The sequence below is a fragment of the Eulemur rufifrons genome, unplaced genomic scaffold (genome assembly GCF_041146395.1).
Source record: "Eulemur rufifrons isolate Redbay unplaced genomic scaffold, OSU_ERuf_1 scaffold_123, whole genome shotgun sequence".
Classification (NCBI taxonomy): domain Eukaryota; kingdom Metazoa; phylum Chordata; class Mammalia; order Primates; family Lemuridae; genus Eulemur; species Eulemur rufifrons.
In genome coordinates this window covers 609,170-629,294 of record NW_027182905.1, presented here as the reverse complement: position 1 = coordinate 629,294, position 20,125 = coordinate 609,170, and the positions used below count along the sequence as shown (strand labels likewise).

The following is a 20,125-nucleotide window of genomic DNA, read 5'->3' as shown; positions in this document are numbered from 1 at the left end:
GTGGAGGGCGTAAAAATGGAACTTTCAACTTACCTTTCTCACCTCGACTCTTCAAATCTAAAGCCACCTCGGAACTGGGGGTTGGCCTCTGGGATTCACCATCACTGGGTGTTTTTCTTTTCCCTTGTGGCACCTCTGCCAGTGGCAGGCCTGCTTCCTGCAGCCTGGGCTGAGGCTTGCTGAGGGTTTGGAGCTGAAACAAGAGCACAGGGTGGCAGGGCTCCGTGACCAAAAGCCTTACAAGAACCCCACACAATGCAAAGCACCACCACATCCTTCCCACAAATACGAACAACAATAAAAAACCCTGAGAAATTCCACGATCTGCTCTGGTCACGCCCTATTGCAAGGCCTAAATCAGAACACGTGAAATTGAGTCAAGGCCTCCCAGAAAGCACTTTCAATGTGAGATTAATAGCTATGCAGAAGATCAACAGGGGAAATGAAGACATGCACAATAAACCAACCAGACTGAACAAACATCTATAGAACACTCTACCCAACAAGAGCCAAAATGCACATTCTTCTCAGGTACACATGGAATATTCTCCAGGACAGACATATGTCAGGCCACAAAGCAAGCCTCAATAAATTTAAATAACTAAAATCACACAAAGTATGTTATCCAATAACAATGGAATGAATTATAAACCATGAATCTTGAGAAAGTCACAAACATATGAAAATTAAATATCATACTCCTAAATAACCAATGAGTCAAACGATAAATCACAGGGCAAATTAGAAAATGCTTTGAGACAAATGAAAACAAAAACACAACATACTAAAACTTATGGGAGGCAGCTAAAGTAGTGCTTAGAAGGAAACTTACTCCTCTAAATGCCTATATTAAGAAAGAGGACTTCCTTCCAGTTTTTAGTGCCTCACGTAAGGAGCTTAGAAGTCACCACTCAGTCCTGACAAAAACAGGTAAAAAGCTGAACAAACTAAAAAATCATCAACACTTCTTTGATCCGGAAGAGAGGTGAAGACACAGCGTAAATCACTGCCCCTAACACTAGAGACAGCCAGCCACATACAGGGAGTCATGGCCTGCCAGGACAGAGACTCGAGCAGAAACCACTGGGGAAATCAGTGTTGAGGGAGGAGAACCTGAACTGTAATTGATGAACTGCTGGAGGCTTAGTGTGGTCAAGCCTAAGAAAACACTTTTGTGAGTTTTCCTCCAGGAGCTTGAGAGGTTTCTCAGAGAGACCGCTGGAGAAAAATCCCCTCATGTTTTCGGCAGTGGCAAAGGAAAAGGAACCATTTTGAAATAGGCCAGAGCAATCTTCTCCTTAATAAAGCCTGCCCTCTGGAGAAACTCAGAGCCTAACTTGCTAGGGTATGATCAGAGCCTAACTGACCTGAGGGAAGGGAAACACTCAACCCCAGTGAGCTCCTGTCTTCCATGTGGGAGAAGGGAAATGCCCAACCCCCAGCCCATTCTCTAGCCATCCTGTCCCACCTAAGGGGTGGGGGAGGTGGATACCAAGAAGCACATGTGAAGTTCACAGCCAAGGGGCACAAGCTCCTTAAAAGACTAATCATAGAACTATAGAACACTTCCCTTCCCCCCAACAACATACCACCACATTACTAATGGCTTATTTACAGCAGTTCCTTTTACCTAGCTATCAAGAAAAAATTACAAGCCCTACTACAAAGCATAAACACAATTTGGAGACAACAGAACAAGCATAAAAACTAGAAATGCAGACATACTGGAATTATCAGATGAGATCTATAGCAACTATGGTAATATACTATGGGCTCTGATGGATAAAGTAGATAGTATGCAAGAATGGATGGGCATTTCAAAAAAAGAATAAGTGGGCAATATGAGCAGAGAGATGAAAATCCTAAGAAAGAACCAAAAAAAAAAAAAATACTAGAGATAAAAAAAGCACTGTAACAGAAATGAAGAATGCCTTTAATGGGCTCATTAGCAGAGTAGACACAATGAGGAAAGAATCTCTGAGGCTGAGTATATCTAAATTGAAACCTCTAAAATGGAAAGACAAAAAGAACAAAGATTGAAAAAAACTGAACAACCAACAGTTGTGGGACAGCTCTGGTATGAGAATACCAGCAAGAAAAGAAAGTAACAGAAGTTACTTTGAAATATTTGAAACAATGACAACTGAGGACTTCCCCAAATTAATGCCAAATACCAAATCGTAGATCAAGGAAGCTCAGAGAACACCAAGCAGGATAAATACTAAGAAACCTACACATAGGCATACCATTTCCAAACTACAGAAAATCAAACATAAAGAAAAAAATCCTGGCTGGCTGTGGTGGCTCACGCCTGTAATCCTGGCACTTGGGAGCGGAGGCGGGTGGATTGTTTGAGCTCAGGAGTTCGAAACCAGCCGGAGCAAGAGCGAGACCCTGTCTCTACTAAAAAAAAATAGAAATTAGCTGGACAACTAAAAATATATAGAAAAAATTAGCCGGGCATGGTGGCACATGCCTGTAGTCTCAGCTACTGGGGAGGCTGAAGCAGAAGGATTGCTTGAGCCCAGAAGTATGAGGTTGCTGTGAGCTAGGCTGACACCATGGCACTCTAGCCAGGGTGACAGAGCAGGACTCTGCCTCCAAAAAAAAAAGAAAGAAAGAAAGAAAAAGAAAAAGAAAAAGAAAAAGAAAAAGAAAAAGAAAAAGAAAAAGAAAAAGAATCCTGATAAAAAGCAAATAAAATTTACAAAAAAATAATCTTGAAAGAAGCCAGAGGAAAAACACACATTACCTATAGAGCAACAAGATAAGAATTACATCTGACTTCTAAGAAACCATGCAAGGAAGAAGAGAGTAGAGTGAAATATTTAAAGTGTTGAGAGAAAATACCACCAACCTAGAATTCTGTGCACTGCAAAATTATCTTCAAGAGTCAAGGAGAAATACTTTCTCAGACAAATTGGTGATTTGTTGCCAGTAGACCTGTCTGGCAAGAAATGTTAAAAGAAATTCTTTAGAGAGAAGGAAAATAACATAGGTCAGAAACTCAGATGTACATAAAGAAAGGAAGAGCATCAAAACAGGAATAAGGTAAAATAAAAACTTTTATTTTCCTTATTCTTAATTGATCTAACAGATAACAGTTCGTTCAAAATACTATTAGCATCAATATATTCTATTATGTATGCTTATTTATATAACGTATGTATATCTGTCTGTCTAACTAGGTCTACATATAACTGAAATGAATGACAGCAATAATACAAGGGATAGGAAGGTAGGAATAAGGATTATTTTGTTACTGCAAAGTCCTCGCATGACCCATGAAGCGGTATAGTGTTATCTGAAACTGGCATGAATTAACTGTAAAAGTATATTGCAAACTCTATGGCAAACACTAAAAAAAATTTAAAAAATGAAACTAACTGATATGCCAAAGAAGGAAAGAAAACAGAATTATATAAAATGTTCAATTAAAACCACAAAAGGCAGAAAGAGTGAAGACAAAAAGAGGAACAAAGAACAGGACAATGAAATAGAAAACAATAAAAAATATGGCAGCTATTGTTCCAACCATATCAGTAATCACTTTCAACAATAATCACATTGTCGATGGCCTAAATGCACCTATTAAAAAAGACTGTCAGACTGGATCAAAACACAAGATCTAATTATATGTTGTCTACAAGAAACCTACTTTACATATAAAGACACTATAGATTAAAAGTAAATGGTTGGAAAAAACAGTTTTAAATAAAGATATAAGTAAATGGTTAGAGAAAATATATCATGCTAACACTTATGAAAAGGAGTGAGCAAATTAATTTCAAACAGAGCAGACTTTAAAGCAAGGGAAGTTACTAGGAATAAAGAGGGGCATTACAAAATGATAAACAGGTCAATTCTCCAAGAAGACATCCTTAACATGTACGTACCTAGCAACAGAGCATCAAACTACATGAGGCAAAAACTGAGAGAACGGCAAGGAGAAATAGATGAATCCACTATTATAGCTGGAAAGTTCAAAACAGTCAAATATGGATAGCTCTAGCAAGCAGAAAATCAGTAAGGACATTGTTTAACCAACAGCATCATCAATCAACTGGACATAATGGACATCTATAGACGACTACATCCAATAACAACTGATTACACTTTCTCAAGGTTACATTGCACATTCACTGGAATGAACCATGTTATGGACTATAAAACACACCTTAACAAATTTAAAAGAATAGAATTTATACAATGTCTGCTCTCAGATCACAATGGAAGTAAACTAGAAATCAATAACAGAAAAAGTAACAGGAAAATCCCCAAATATGTGGAGATTAAACAACTTATTTCTAAATAACACATGGGTCAAAGTAGAAATCTCATGAGAAATTAAAAAAATATTCTGGCCTAAATGAAAATGAAAAGACAACTTATCAAAATTTGTAGGATGCAGGGAAAGCAGTGCTTAAATTTATAGCATTGAATGCATGTATTAAAAAAGAAACAAAGTTCTAAAGTCAATAATCTAAGTTTCCACTTTAGGAAGCTAGGAAAAAATCTAGCAATTTAAATCCAAAGTAAGTAGGAAAAAAGAAGTAAGAATTAGAGCAGAAATCAATGAAATTGAAAAAAAGGAAATAAAGAAAAAAAATCAAAGAAATTAAAAGCTTATTCTTTGAAAAGATAAAGCTGATAAGCCTCTAGCCAGTCTAATTAAAAAACAAAACAAAACAAAAAAAACGGCCAGGCACAGTGGCTCACCCCTGTAAACTTAACACTCTGGGACGCCGAGGCAGGAGGACTACCTGAGCTCAGAAGTTTGAGACCAGCCTAAGCAAGAGTGAGACCCTGTCTCTACTAAAAATAGAAAAATTAGTTGGGCATTGTGGCACACACCTATAGTCCCAGCTACTCAGGAGGCTGAGGCAGGAGGATCGTTTGAGCCCAGGAGTTGGAGATTGCATTGAGCTATTTATGATACCACTGCACTCTACCCAGGGTGACAGAGTGAGACTCTCTGTCTCAATTAAAAAAAAAGGACAGAAATTACTAATATCAAAAATGAAGAAGAAAATATTACTACAGATCCTATGGAGAGTAAAAAGATAATAAATGAATAGTATGAACAACTCTAGGCGTGTAAATTTAATAACCTAGATGAAATAGACCAATTCTATCAAAGACACAATCTGCCAGAACTCACACAAGAAAATTAGACAATCTGAATAGGCCTATATCTATTAAAGAAATTGAATAATTAATAACCTTCCAAAACAAAAAGGATCAGGCCCAGATGGGTTCACTGGTGATTTTTACCAAACATTTCAAATGGAAGAAATTATTCCAATTCTCAATAATCTCTTTCAGAGAATAGATGCAGAAGCAATATAACTCATTATATGAGACCAACATTACCCTAATACCAAAACCAGACAAAGACATTATGACAAAAGAGAGCTACAGACCAGTATCTCTCATCAACCTGGATGCAAAATTCCTCGACAAAATATTAGCAAATTGCAAGTGAAATCCATAGTGTATAAAAAGAATTATATACCATGACCAAGTAGGATCTATCACGGTATGTAAGGTCTGTTAGACATTTAAAAATCAATTAACATAATCCATCACATCAACAGACTAAAAAAAAAAAAAATCACATGATAATATCAATAGATGTGGAAAAAGTATTTATAAAACCCAAAACCCACTATGATAAAAACTCACAGTAAAGTCGGAATAAAGAGGAACTTCTTCAACTTGATAAAGAATATAAGAAACCTACAGCTAACATCATACTCATCATACTTGGTTGGTAAGAAACTTGAAGCTTTTCTACTAAGTTTAGGACCAAGGCAAGCATACCCTCTCACCACTCCTTCTCAACATTATTCCAGAAATCCTAGCCAATGCAATAACATAAAAAAAAGGGTGAGGGGAAAGTATACAGATTGAGGGGAAAAAAAGCTATCTTTATTTGCAGATGATATGATCACCTATGTAGAAAATTGGAAAGAATTAAAAAAAAAACAACTGGAATTAATACATTATGGAAAAGTTGCAGGATACAAAGTTAACATACAAAAGTCAATCCCTTTCCTATGTATCAGCAATGAACAAGTAGAATTTGAAATTAAAAAGACAATACCACTTGCATTAGCACCCCAAAAATGAAATATTTAAGTATAAATCTGACAAAATTTGTACAAGATCTATATGAGGAAAACTATAAAACTGTGACAAAAGAAATCAAAGAACTAAATAATTGGAGAGATATTCAATGTTCATGGATAGGAAGACTCAATACTGTCAAGATGTCAGTTCTTCCCCAAAACTCAGAAATAAACTAAACAAAATAAATTCAAGACTTCTTTAAACTACAAAACATTGTCAAAAAAGATTTTTAAAAGGCCTAAATAAATGGAAAGTCATCCCACATTTGTGGCTCATAAGACTTATTAATGCTGTTAAGATGGTAATATTTCCCAAACTGATCTACACATTCAACTTAATCCCTGTCAGAATTCTACCTTCCTCCATTGAAGAAACTGATAAGCCAATCCTAAAAGTCATATGGAAAGTCAAGGGATACAGAATAACCAAAGCAATCTTGCAAAAGAACAACAAAATTGAAAACTCACACTTCCTGATTTCAAAGCTACAGTAATCAAGATTATGTGATACTGCCATAAGAACAAATAGCCAGCTCAATGGAATAGAACTGAAAGTCCAGAAGCAAACCCTCATACTTATAGTACACTGATTTTTAACAAAGTGCCAAGACAATTCAATGGGGAAAAGAATAGTCTTTTTCAACAAATAGTGCTGAGACAACTTGACATCCACACACAAAAGAATGAAGTTGGAGCTCTACCTCACACCACATACAAAAAATTAAATTAACTCAAAATGGGTCTTAGGCCTAAATGTAAGAGACAAGAACTATAAAACTCTTAGAAGAAAATTTAAGAGTAAATCTTCATGATCTGGGTTTAGGCAAAGTATTCCTAGATATGGCACCAAGAACAAATGACAAAAGAAAAAAAACAGATAAAATTGACTTTGTCAAAATTAAGAATCTTTGTGCTTCAACCAAACACCATCAAGAAAGTACAAAAAAACCCCCCAAGAACTGGAAAAAAGTATTTGGAATATCATATCTTTAGATAGTAGAATATACAAAGAACTCTTACAACTCAGTCATGAAAGTAACTCTTACAACTCAATAATAAAAATAACTTGATTTAAAAATTAGTGAAGTATCTGAGTAGACATTTCTCCAGTGAAGATATGCAAATGGTCAATGAAGAATGTGAAAAGATTCTCAACATCTTATTCAGGAAATACAAATCCAAACCACAGTGAGATATCACTCCACACTCACTAGGAAGGATACAATGAAAGAGGGATAGTATCAAGAGTGGACAGGATGTGAAGAAGTAGGAATGTAAAATGGTATGGCCATTTTGGAAGATAGTCTGGCAGTTTCTCAATAGATTAAATACAAATTATCATATGACCCAGCATTTCCACTCCTAGGTAGTACTAAGAGAAACAAAAACATATGCCCACACAAAAACTTGTATGCAGACATTCAAAGCAGCATTATTTACAATAGCCAAAATGTGGAAATAACCCAAATGCCCATCAACTGACAATGAATAAACAAAATGTGGTCTACCCATACAATGGAATATTATTCAGCCATTAAAAAGGAATAAAGTACTGATGGATAAACCCTGAGCATTATACTAAGTTAAAGAAGCCAGACAATAAAAGCCACATATTGTATAATTACATCAACAGGAAATGTCCAGATAAGGCAAATCTAGGGACAGAAAGTAGATTAGAGGTTATCTAGGGCTATGAGGATTGGAGGTAAATGCCAAGTCGGCTAAAGGGTACAAGGTTTCTTTTAGGGCAATAAAAATGTTCTAAGCTTTTGTGGTGATGGTTGCACAACTTTGTGATATACCCAAACCCACTGAATTGTAAACTTTATATGGGTGACTCCTAGGTGAAATACATCTTAATAAGACTATACATAAAAACAAACAAAGATCTCCCAGAAGGCCTGGAGCAGCAGTTCATGGCTGTGCTGTGAACAGAAGGCAGGTTCACAGTAACAATGTGGAATCTGACAGACTAGACCCTTGATGGGCTCTACCACTGACCAGGTGGTGAGACACCGGCCACAGAACTCAACCATCTCCGTGAGCCTCAGTGTCCTCAAAAGAGGCAAAATGGCAGCAAAGCTCTCCCAGGTTGGCTATGAGCTTTTTTCTTTTTTCCCCCACATTAATAAGCTGGTCTAGACCATGAGCTTTAAATGAAATAATTTCTGTAAAGGCCTGAGCTTGGGAACGGGGACTGGAGGCCAGCACGAAAGGTGAGAACCAGGTTTGCTCTGTTCTATCTAATCTGCAAGGGACAGCAGAGAGTAGAGCAAATCAGACAGCAGATAAAAGGAAGAAAATGCCTGAAGAGAAGGTAAGAATACCTCCTAGAAATCACTGGCAGAAGATCCCCAAAATTACCTGCTGACTTGGGTCTTTTTTTTCACTGAGGTCTCTGGAAGCTACAGGTTCATTTCCCTTTTTGGTGACCTCTTCTATCCGCTCCTCACATTGCTCCTTCACTTCCTTCATCTGACTGATGCACTGGCTCCTTTGGTGAAAGAAAGCAAAAGAAAGGACAAATATCTATGGATGTGTCCCTGCTGGACTGTGAAATCCACTTCAGTAAGAGACATAGGCCATTTTTTTCCTGTTATCAGGCACTTTATCTGAAGAGAGCACTTAAGACAGGGAAACATGTGTTTCCAACCATTAAATGACCAAAAAACTATAGTTAACTGAAACTCACTAAAAATTTGTCACATTGTTCTAAAACAGGTGAACTTTATTGATTAGGAAAAAAAGTTTTTCAGCCAAGCATGGTAGCATGCATCTGTAGTCCCAGCTACTCAGGAGGCTGAGGCAGGAGGATTGCTTGAGCCCAGGAATCTAAGACCAGCCTGGGCAACATAGCGAGACTCTAGTCTCTTGAAAACACATAAACAACACCAACAAAATTTTTTAACATATAATCTGTAGAATAACAAAATAATAAAATAACCAAAATATATATTGGTCTTTGTCCCTGGCTACTGGCACAGAGCTCCTAAAACCCTTGGAATTTCCTGATAGAAGTGTCTTGATATTCATAACAAGGCCCTCTAGACCAGAGTTTATGTTAAGGAGGTGATTCACGGGTGCAGGGGCAGGGAGGGGTGTTAGGTAGTTTCAGGACGGGGACTGACTACCAGAAGAACCAACCACATGACAAGAGGGTTTGAACTTTCAGCTCCACCCCCTCTGGGGAGATTGAGTTCAATCACATAGCCAATGATTTAACCAACCGTGCCTATATAATGAGACCTGGATAAAAACTCTGGACCACGGGGCTCAGTGAGCTTCCTGGCTGGTGAACATAATGATACACTGGAAAGGTGGAACCCTGACTCCACGGGACAGAAGCTCCTGCCACCCACCCCCCAACCCCACTTACCTTATGAGTCTCTACCATTTGGCTGTTCTGTCATAGTAAGTATAGTTCACCTGAACTCTGTGAGTCATTCTGGCAAAGGATCACACCTGAGGGGGTGGCGGGTAGCTCTAAATTTGTAGCCAGCAGGGCAGAAGTGATGGTGGCTGGAGGACACTCAGGACTTGTGGCTGGCATCTGAGCTGAGGGCAGTCTTCGGGGTTAGAGCTTCTCAACCTGTGGGGTTCTGTGCTAATTCTGAGTAGTGTCAAAACTGAACTGAATTGTAGGATACCCAGTTGTCAAAGAATTGCTGTTGGAACTTACTTTAAGGCATCACTTCTGCTCTCTGTCTAGAATTTATTTTAAGAGTATTTCAACAAGTATCAGAGCTCTAAAGTAACTAAAAGAACTACCCACTTATTTTGCAAATAAGGAGCTAAGTCTGCCATGGACAAGGGTCATAGAGAAAGAAACTGCTGAGGCTAAAACCAGAAGCCAGACTCAAGGTTTCCTGCCTGTGCAGGGCTCTCTACCACACAGCCGGCCTTTCTGAGTTGCAGGCATTTGGGACCCAAGTGTAAGTACACTAAATCTCTAACTCCTGGAATATACCCTTCAGTTCAAAGCACCACTGGGCCACAATGTACCACACACAAAAAGGCCATCAGGCACTTTAGAAATAATGAAATGCATCATTCCTGACCCTAGACAGCTGAGAGATAAAGTGAAAAATTCACTTAAATAAAATTTTCACAAACATAGAAGCCACAGGTGGTGGATTAGTACAAAGGAGCTTAAACACAGCCAAAAAAGAGAGACATCTGAATACTGAAGAACTAAACGAGCAGGTCATATGCTACCCCTGAACCTTTAAACCTACAAAAGGGAAGTGCTGGTTTCACCTGCTCCCAGCCCTGCCAAAATCCAGTACAAAGAGCCTCTATCTCTGAGCCTTGCAGATGAAGGTTCGGCTTTCCACATTCCAGCTCAACAGCAATAAGCAGAACAATCTCAGTACGGAGCTCAATTCTGAGACATGGGTCACATGGACTGTGACAGGTCTTATTCCCTGAAGGCCTCAGGCTGGCTTTTTCTTACATGTATATGGTAAATGTTTCAGCATTAACAGGAGCTAAACTGGAGAGACATTTAGGACTTGGCCACTAGTAATTATTCTGACTGGAGTACCATTAACAGAATGTGCTCAACACAGGAGTCTATCAGGGTGCTGATCCCACCATCCAGGACACTGACTGTTAGAGTATTACAAGTACACTCCAATATCAGCATTTGCAAACTGTTTCCTCACAGCATGGCGATGAGATGGCTAGAAGATCATCTCATGTGCTGACTCTAAGTGCTTTGGGGAGAGAATGCAAGACTACGTCTGAATCTAGTGCAGTGACTGCTTAGTGATGTCTGCCACAGGTACAGAAGTAAGAAACAGGATGTGTGCTGATTCTGAGGAAAGAACACTAAAACTTGTGCATGACAAAAACTTGCCTTTCCATCTCAATCCTGCCTTCTATAAAAGGATTAGACTAGACAAAGTGTTTTAATGAAGGGCGTAAGGGTATGTTTCAAGGGACCCCTGAAGTCCCACAAATTGAATGCATAACTTTACGCATATATCCATTTAAAAATTTGCTAACAAAGTGTCCATAGCTTTTACCAGTTTCTCAAAAAGGGTTTATAATGCAAAGAAAGTTAAGAGCAACTAGCTCTTTCTCGCTTCCAACAGTCCATGAACATCACCACCAGGAAGCATCTGTAACTAGTACAGGGTTTTGGGCACAACTAGTGAAATAGAAGAGTCAGCCAGAAAGAGCTTTCGAAATAGGTCTGATCTGTCATGAGAAAAAGGAGTGCACCCTGCGTGCATGGCCAGCCAGGTTAGAGCTGTTCACTCACTGCCCTAGATCTGGGCGCTCCTACATGGAGAGCACAGCTTCCTTCCCTGTCACTGGGCCCTGGCTGATTTCCAGCTAGGTCAAAATCTTCTGGGTCAATATTAATCAAGTGAGGCTATTAATGGCTTTTTGTATTTCAAGCAATGGAAGAGACATACTCTTATTAAGGGGTCTTTTAAGGATCAATAATTAAATAAGGCTGGGGTACTTCATTTTTGTCTAAATGCAATTCCTTGATTATCAGCCTAACTCAGAGTTTCTCAACCTTGGTACTATGGATGTCTCGGGCCAGATAAAACTTTGCTGTGAAAGCTGTCCTGGGTATTATAGGATGTTTAGCAGCATCCCTGGCCTCTACCCATTAGATGCCAGTGGCACCCTCCCACCGAGTTGTGAGGAACAAAAATGTCTCCAAACCTTGCCAAAGGTCTCCTGGTGGCAAGATTGACCCCCTTGAGAACAACTGACCTTGCAGATGACTAAAATCCTTTTAGAAAGCCATTTGGCAATTTACACCTAGTGACAAGCTAATAAAGCTACAGTTGAGTCTCTTAGAAGGAAATAATCCAAAATAATTTTTAAAAGATAAAACATTTTGGAGATATATAGATTTTTATATGTAATGAAATTAATAAAAAAATTTTTAATTAAAAAATTAAAAATAAAAAGGGCTATAGTTCATCTGTTGTCATTATTTAGGAGACAAATTATGACAGTGAATATTTTTTTCCTTAAAATCGCTTTTATCATTGCATGTCTACTTTATGTTATTCTGAAAAATAAAATTTTTGTGATTAAAAATATATAAATGCAAGTGAAAAAATAATTTTAAAAATTTTACGGTGACTGCAATTATGTTAAAAATTCATATACGGCCAGGACGGCGGCTCACACCTATAATCCCAGCACTTTGGGAAGCCAAGGCAGGAGGATTGCTTGAGACCAGGAGTTTGAGACCAGCCTGGGCAACATAGCAAGACGCCATCTCTACAAAAAAATTTAAAAATTAGCCAGGTGTAGCGGTGCACACCTATAGTCCCAACTACTTGGGAGGCTGAGGCAGGACGATCATTTGAGCCTAGGAGTTCGAAGCTGCAATGAGCTATGATGATACCACTGCACTGGGCAACAGAGACAGACCCTGTCTATTAAAAAAAAAATTTCCTATAAACTTGGGCATGGACCGGAGAGAAGTCAGACAACGGGAAAAACAGTCATATGAAAGTTGGGTCATGGGTGGGGGTGCTTCTCTCTGATCCCAAACTTCCTGTGTTTTAATTATGTTGCTTTTATGAGAAAAAAGGGGGGAAATCAACAGACTACAACGTTATTCTCTACCTTGTAAATTGTTTTTTACTATCATCCCATGGGTTTAGCTCACTTTTTAAAAGTTTATTGCTTTGCTTTAATTATAAAAGCACTGCATTCTCACTGCAGAAATTTGGAAAAACACTGAAAAGTCTCAAGAAAACAAAATGTCCACAATGCCATCACCCAGCAATAAATTGTATTCATATTTTGCCAAAATGTCTTTTAGTCTACGGGTTTGATTTAGCTAACATCTGAGCACTCTGGGAACACATTTTTAAAGGCTTTAGGCTGTTGATTTAACCAAGTACACCTGTGCTTTATAGAGTTTTAGGTTACGTTATGTTTTAAAGTATCCTGAGTAATTCATTTCCTGCTGAGAACTGCCCTCTTTGTGGCCACGGGTGTGTGCGTGTGTGTGTGTGTGCGTGTGTACCTTGCTTATTTATTTTGTATTATGAGCCTGCTGGCTAACACTTACTCATGGCTTTCTGAGGCATTGCTGACACAAAATAGAATGCAGAATTTCCAAAGAACATGAATCTTAGACTGTTCCCTTCTCACAGAGCCCTGCGTGGACCAGAAAGTGTATGCTCTATCACAGGAAGAGCTGTGGAGGTTATTTCTCTGTCTGCTGCCCTTGCCTTACACTCATGAGCCTCCCGAGAGGTGTGCACTTGGCTCTCAGACACACTTACAGGTCGTAGGAGAACTTCCTCTCCAGGTTGGTCTGGTTCTTCTGAAACTGGAGGACATCCTGCTGCAGCTTCCCGTAATTCCTCTGCAGAGTCTTCAACTGGTCTAAGCCAACAGGAGGACAAGTAAATGTTACAAAGGCAGACGCACACATCGGAACACAAAGGGCAGGGACACAAAGGGACCAAGGAGGGGACAGAGAAAAGGCCAAGCACACAGCCCTTCCTTAGTAATCACTATACCCCAGCCTTGGAAGACCAGCAATCCTAAAGGAATCTGCATCTCGGTTTTTTTCCAAATATCTCTTTTAAATCTCCTTTTTGGCCTTCAACCCTTTAACTGCATTAGGAGCTTCTATTTGCCTGTTTCTCCCTTAGGTATCATAAGCCCTGAGCTGTCCCAAACAGTCACACACACCACTGTGTCCCTCAGCCCCAGCAGGCTCACCCTTCTGTCTGTAAAACACCGATTCCGACGTGTTGGCCGATAAGCAGCCACTCCTGCTGGACCCCTGCCCTGGGCCAGGCTACCTGCCAGCGTGTTCCTCCTGCCATTTATTCACAGCCACGCTGTTCTCCAAGGCCCTGTGCTGGCTTAATCACCCAACCCTCTTATCAGGGATACAGCAGCCTTGTTTGGGGAAACGTATCAGCCCATCCACACCGCGCTGACAACTCCACTCGCAGAAGCTCTGCTGGAAGGAGCAGCAGCTGCCAAAGGGCCAAGCTGTGGCAGGAGGAGGAGCGGCTACAGAGGTGACACCAGGGCTGGCAGACAGCAGCAGCTAGGGCTGGGGCACGGCTGGTGGCAGACGGGCCGGGACAGAGGTCAGCATGCCCTGAGGTCTGTCCTCTCACAATGCTAGACCTACGAGACTCCATGTGGGGGGCGGGGGAGGGGTGGGGATAAAATTAAATAACACTGAAGGATTTTATTGACTATTGATAGACACAACATGGGCCAATCTCAAAAGCATCTGTATGACACGCTCTAGAAGACAAAGCTGTAGCACCCAACAGCTCCACGGGTGCCTAAGGCCCAAGCGGGGAGGAGGACTCACTACAGAGGGCTGCGAAGTGGGGTACCCTGGGGTGATGGGTGTGTGTGTGTGCCGACCTCAGCAGTCTGTGAGGCTGAGTACTGGTCAGACTTATTCGGGTGTACACTACGAAGGGTCACACTATAGCATATAAATTAGACTTCGATAAATCTAACTTTAAAAGACTCCACAATCCAACTAAGTAGGAGACAATGGAATATCACTCAGCAAAAAAACGAACTACTGATATCCATGACAACACGAATAAATGTCAAAATAATTATGCTAGGTTGGGCGTGGTGGCTCATGGCCGTAATCCGAACACTTTGGGAGGCTGAGGTGGGAGGATCACTTGAGGCCAGGAGTTCAAGACCAGCCTGGGCAACACAACAAGACCCCATCTCTACATAAAATGTTTTTTAAAATTAGCTGTGTGTGGTGTTGTACACCTGTAGTCCCAGCTACTCAGGAGCCTGAGAAAGGAGGATCGCTTGAGCCCAGGAGTTTGAGGTTGCAGTGAGCTATGATGACGCCACTGCACTCTAGCCAGGGAGACAGAGTGAGACCCTGTCTCTAAAAAAATTTTTTTTTTTACTTATGCTGATAGGCCAGGAGTGGTGGCTCATACCCGCAATCCTAGAACTCTGGGAGGCCAAGGCAGGAGGATTGCTTGAGCTCAGGAGTTTAAGACTAGTCTAAGCAAGAGCGACACTAAAAATAGAAAAATTAGCCAGATGCGGTGGCATGTGCCTGTAGTCCCAACTACTTGAGAGGCTGAGGCAGGAGGATCACTTGAGCCCTGCAGTTGGAGGTTGCAGTGAGCTATGGTAATGCCACTGCACTCCAGCCGGGGCTACAGAATGAGACTCTGTTTAAAAGAAAAAGGAAAAAAACTATGCTGAGTGAAAGCAGCCCAACAAAAAAAGGTATATACAATCTGATTGCATATACAATTATTAAAAATGCAACCTAATCTGTAAGGACAGAAAGCAGATCAGAGGCTGTCTGGAGGTGAGGTGGGAGGAATACCAAGGGGCACTGGCAAGCTTTAAGGGATGACGAGATGTTCACTACACAGTGTGACTTTGGTGGTGGCTATGTGACATGCATGCATATGTAAAAGTTCACCAAGCTGTACACTCTGTGTGCAGTTCACTGTGTGTCAAATACACATGATTAAAGCTGTGGGAAACATGGAGTATAGGAAAGGCTGCAGGCCACATCCCTGCCAGGGGACTGACTGGTCTCAGCAGCAGATACAAGCACTGACGCACCCCCTGTAGTCAGGTAACCTCTTTTTCCCCAAAATAAATTCCCCAAAACAAATTTGACAAAGCAACCTCTTTTCACCTAAGACCTGTTAATATTCTTAGAACCTGATTTGGAACTAGAATTCTAAATTAGTGCTGTCTAACAGAACCATAATGCAAGCCACATAGAGAATTCTTAATTTCTTAGTAACCACATTTTTAAAACGTAAATAATATTTAACTCAACAGATACAGAATATTATGTCAACATGTAATGACTGTAAAATTTTTTTGTAAGCAAAATCCTATTTATTTTTTTTATTTCAGACTATTACGGGGGTACAAACATTTTGGTTACATATAACGGCTTTGCCTCACCTAAGCCAGGGCTACAAGTGCGCCCTTCCCCCACACAGTGCCCACTGCATCCACTAGCTGTGAGTTTGCCCACCCCCACACTCCCCTCCCACCTGACTGGCACCCAGTGAGCATTACTTCCATGTGAGCACCTTAGTGTTGATCAGTTAGCACCAATTTGATGGCGAGTACATGTGGTGCTTGTTTTTCCATTCTTGTGATACCTCACTTCAAAGATATCTTTTTTTTTTTTTTTTTTTTTTTTTTTTTTTTGAGACAGAGTCTCACTCTGTTGCCCAGGCTAGAGTGAGTGCCATGGCGTCAGCCTAGCTCACAGCAACCTCAAACTCCTGGGCTCAAGCAATCCTCCTGTCTCAGCCTCCCGAGTAGCTGGGACTACAGGCATGCACCACCATGCCCGGCTAATTTTTTCTATATATATTTTTAGCTGTCCATATAATTTCTTTCTATTTTTAGTAGAGATGGGGTCTCGCTCTTGCTCAGGCTGGTCTCGAACTCCTGAGCTCAAACAATCCGCCCACCTCGTCCTCCCAGAGAGCTAGGATTACAGGCGTGAGCCACCGCGCCCGGCCCTCAAAGATATCTTAAATTCTTTTTTCATACTGAGTCTTTGAAATGTGGGGTGTATTTGACAATTATAGCACATTTCAATTCAGTTGTTAAATTTTCATTAGAAATTCTTGATTGGAATTTAGATTTCATAAAATTTACAATTAAGAAGTAGACTGATATATACACAATTGTCCCAAACATACTTTAGTTTCCAAATAACTGAACTGAGTATCAGTTTTAAAGTACTGAAAATTTAACAAAAATTAAAAATTTAGTTCTTCTGTCCCACTGGCCACATCAACTGCTCATCAGCCACCATGGCTCCTGTCCCATTTTAGAGAGGTGGAAACTCGGGCTCTGGGGGCTTACGGGAACCTCCTACCAGGACCAGTGCTCCTTTCACCACGTTCTCAGGCCACACTGGGCCCTGATGACCTGACCCTCAGTCACATGGAAGGGGAGCCCCCACATAGAGGACACGGTCCCATCTCCTGCCCCACAAATCCCAGCTGGCGAACAGAGTCAGAGTAGCAAAGAAATAGAATTAAATGGGGCTGGACAGTTTTCCTAAGTTTCATGGGAAAATCTAAATTCAGGGTGACCCAATTAAAACAGGCCATAGATATACCATATATATACACACATATATGGTGTGTCTATAAAACAAATCACATATATATGATAATCCAGACTCCCCTTCATAAATGGGAGTCTGGATTCTTTTGTATGTAAGAGTTTGCAATGCATTATTCAGCACTATTGTTAAAAGGGAAAGCCTTTTAAGGAGGTCGAGTTAAGCAAAAAGGATAGACTAAAGATTGCTCAATTACTCATAACACTACCCACCCCGAAATTATAGTAGAACAGCAGGTGGCCCCAGAGAAGGATGAGAGGAAAAGTGGATTGTTCTAGAAGGCCAGTGCCTGGTGTTGAGGCGGGACACGCACTTACCTTGTAGGACTCTGATGAGCCTCTCACCTGCAGTGATATTATTCACCAGAGCCGCCTGCGAAGAAGATAAACACGAAATAAACACGGGCAACCTAACAACGTGGCCTTACAAGGTAGATGTGATGAAACAAGGGAAAGGCACCGCCCCCTCCCCCAACCCATAGCGGCTGCCAGGGAAGGAGCCGGGCAGTCAGCTGTCCGGCTGGACTATCCGATGTCCGCAGCAGAAAAGGGACACACCTGCTTAGAGATTTGCTTTCCAACCACCAGCCTGTACCCTGAGGGAGGAGTCAACGGATCCCTGGCTCTGTTCCATGCCAAGGACACCGCGGCCCCTCCACCAAAGGCCCCACCAGGCCTGGCTTCTTCGCCCTCCCCGGGCACCTGCGGGGCCGGATCAGCAGCCCCACAGCACACGTCCTCAATCAGAAGCTGAACTCCAAATGCCAGACTGGCTAAAAGAACAAAGGAAAAGGAATGCACCAAGAAGCCTCTGCTAATGAGGCCACTTGATGATCTGAACTTCTGGCTGTGCTTCTGTCCACAGTCTATGAGCTTAGGGACGAGGTTTCACACACAGTCAGTTACACCAACTTGGGAGAGTCACCAGCAGAGGAGGGCAGAAGCCAGCCAGGACTCGATAATAAAAAGAAATGGAAAGTAAGAAGAGCGAGCGGCCGCTGCACACCACGGAATCACTCCGCGCCGGGGCTCCGCTACGCACTTCGCGTCTACTTGCTCATTTACTCCTCCTAGCAAGGCTATGAGGCGGTAGTCTATCACCCCGTCTTAGGGGACAGGACAGCGAGGCACAGAACGCTTAAGGTGCTCAAGGTCACTGGTCTATTAATAGGAAAAGCCAAACTCTAGCTCCAACGGGCAGGCTCCAGAGAGCAGGTTCTTCATGGCTACTTGGCAAATTGCCACACCCATTTAGGGGATGCCACCCAATGCTAAGAACAAGCAAAAACCTAAAAAGGAGGGGAACAGAATATAAGACACTGGAGTACATCGCACAGGTTTAGTGAACACAAACACACAGCACATGTGGGCTGGGCCACACTGTGAAATTTCTTACTGTCACCATCAAGGAAGTTTGCAAATACTCCACTCCTCAATGTGCTGCCACGACATGGAGATACATTTCTGGTTAGCAGTAGATAATGACAACCACACCATCTCCTCCTCCGCTGCCCCCTGCTCCCGCTGGGACCTTTCTGCGCAACCTTCACTCTTTCTTAGGCCTGAGCAGAGAGGGGACTTAGCGGAAGCAACAGCTTACGGGGTAAGGTATTACGCACATAGGGATGCATGCCCAGAAACGACAACTAACCACACAAACCTGGTGTTTATTTTGGGAGATCTGAGGATACAGAACATCTCCTGGGGCAACAGATAAGAGGTCACAGTGATAATATGTGTAAAATTCATCTCTCGGGAGACATTATCCAGAGGAGTGTTTATAAATATTCTACAAGGGCAGGGGTGGAGGTAGCAAACAGGAAGTAAAAGGGGGGCCTGCACAGTGGAATCAGATTACACAGCTCCCAGCTCCTGCTACTCTTGAAAAAGCTTACAAACATCCAGTTGAAAAGACAAAGGATTACTATATGACCATGTAATCCCACTTTTGGGTATAAACCCAAAAGAATTCAAAGCAGGATCCCCAAGAGACATCTGCACCCCCATGTTCCCTGCGGCATTATTCACGATAGCCAAGAAGGAAAAGCAACACAGGTGACCATAGATGGAGAAACAGATAAGCAAAATCTGGTATATACATACATTGGAATATTATGCAGCCTTCCAAAAGGAAATTCTGACACACTACAACATGGATGAACCTCAAAGACATTATGCTAAGTGAAAAAATAAGCTAGTCACCAAAAAAAAAAAAAAAAAAACAACAAATACTGTATGACTCCACTCATAGGAAGTACCTAAAGTAATCAAAATCATAGAAACAGAAAATAGAAGATGGTTGCCCAGGGCTGCAGGAAGGGGAGAGGGAATTTGGTATTTACTGGGTAGAGAGTCTCAGTGTTGCAAGATGAAAAAGTTTTAGAGCTCTGTTGCTTAACAATGTGAATATACTTCACATCACTGAACTATACACTTAAATTTCTACTGCACCTAGATATTGAAACCACCTTCCTTCTCAACATTAGTGCTAAAACAGAAAAAAAAAAAAAAAAAGGAACATTTAAATAATTATATGCCGATTATCCTCAAAGCCGATTTCTCCTAGGTGAATCATTCTATAAAAATCACGGCAATTTGACTTGTTTCTTTTACACCCATTCCCCTTAGCTCCTCCCCAAAAAATCCATATTAGAGTTTGCAGCTATCTGAGGGTCCAGAAATACTTGTCTCCATGTGACTTTATTCTTCCAAGGAAAATATATTTTCCTTAATCTTCCCCCACCTACTTATTTATGCATGGAAAAATACAGCCTCCACTTAAAATGAAAAAGGATCATAAAATACCATTAAGATCTTTTATATACAGCTTTACATTTATAGAAAATTTCTTGTTGAATCGTTTTCAGGAAAAC

At 41.0% G+C, this 20,125-nt stretch overlaps 1 protein-coding gene across 1 annotated transcript in view; it reads right to left on the bottom strand.

The window, feature by feature from the left end:
* LOC138379702 (Golgi membrane protein 1-like) overlaps nucleotides 1-20,125 on the bottom strand; it is a 60,837-nt gene that overhangs the window by 9,776 nt on the left and 30,936 nt on the right. Inside the window, exons 4-7 of the mRNA XM_069464830.1 lie at nucleotides 17,571-17,625; nucleotides 13,403-13,505; nucleotides 8,496-8,625; nucleotides 34-193 (exon numbers count right to left, since the gene is read on the bottom strand). Of these exons, the coding sequence (XP_069320931.1) occupies nucleotides 34-193; nucleotides 8,496-8,625; nucleotides 13,403-13,505; nucleotides 17,571-17,625 (448 nt within the window). The remainder of the gene's footprint in view (nucleotides 1-33; nucleotides 194-8,495; nucleotides 8,626-13,402; nucleotides 13,506-17,570; nucleotides 17,626-20,125) is intronic.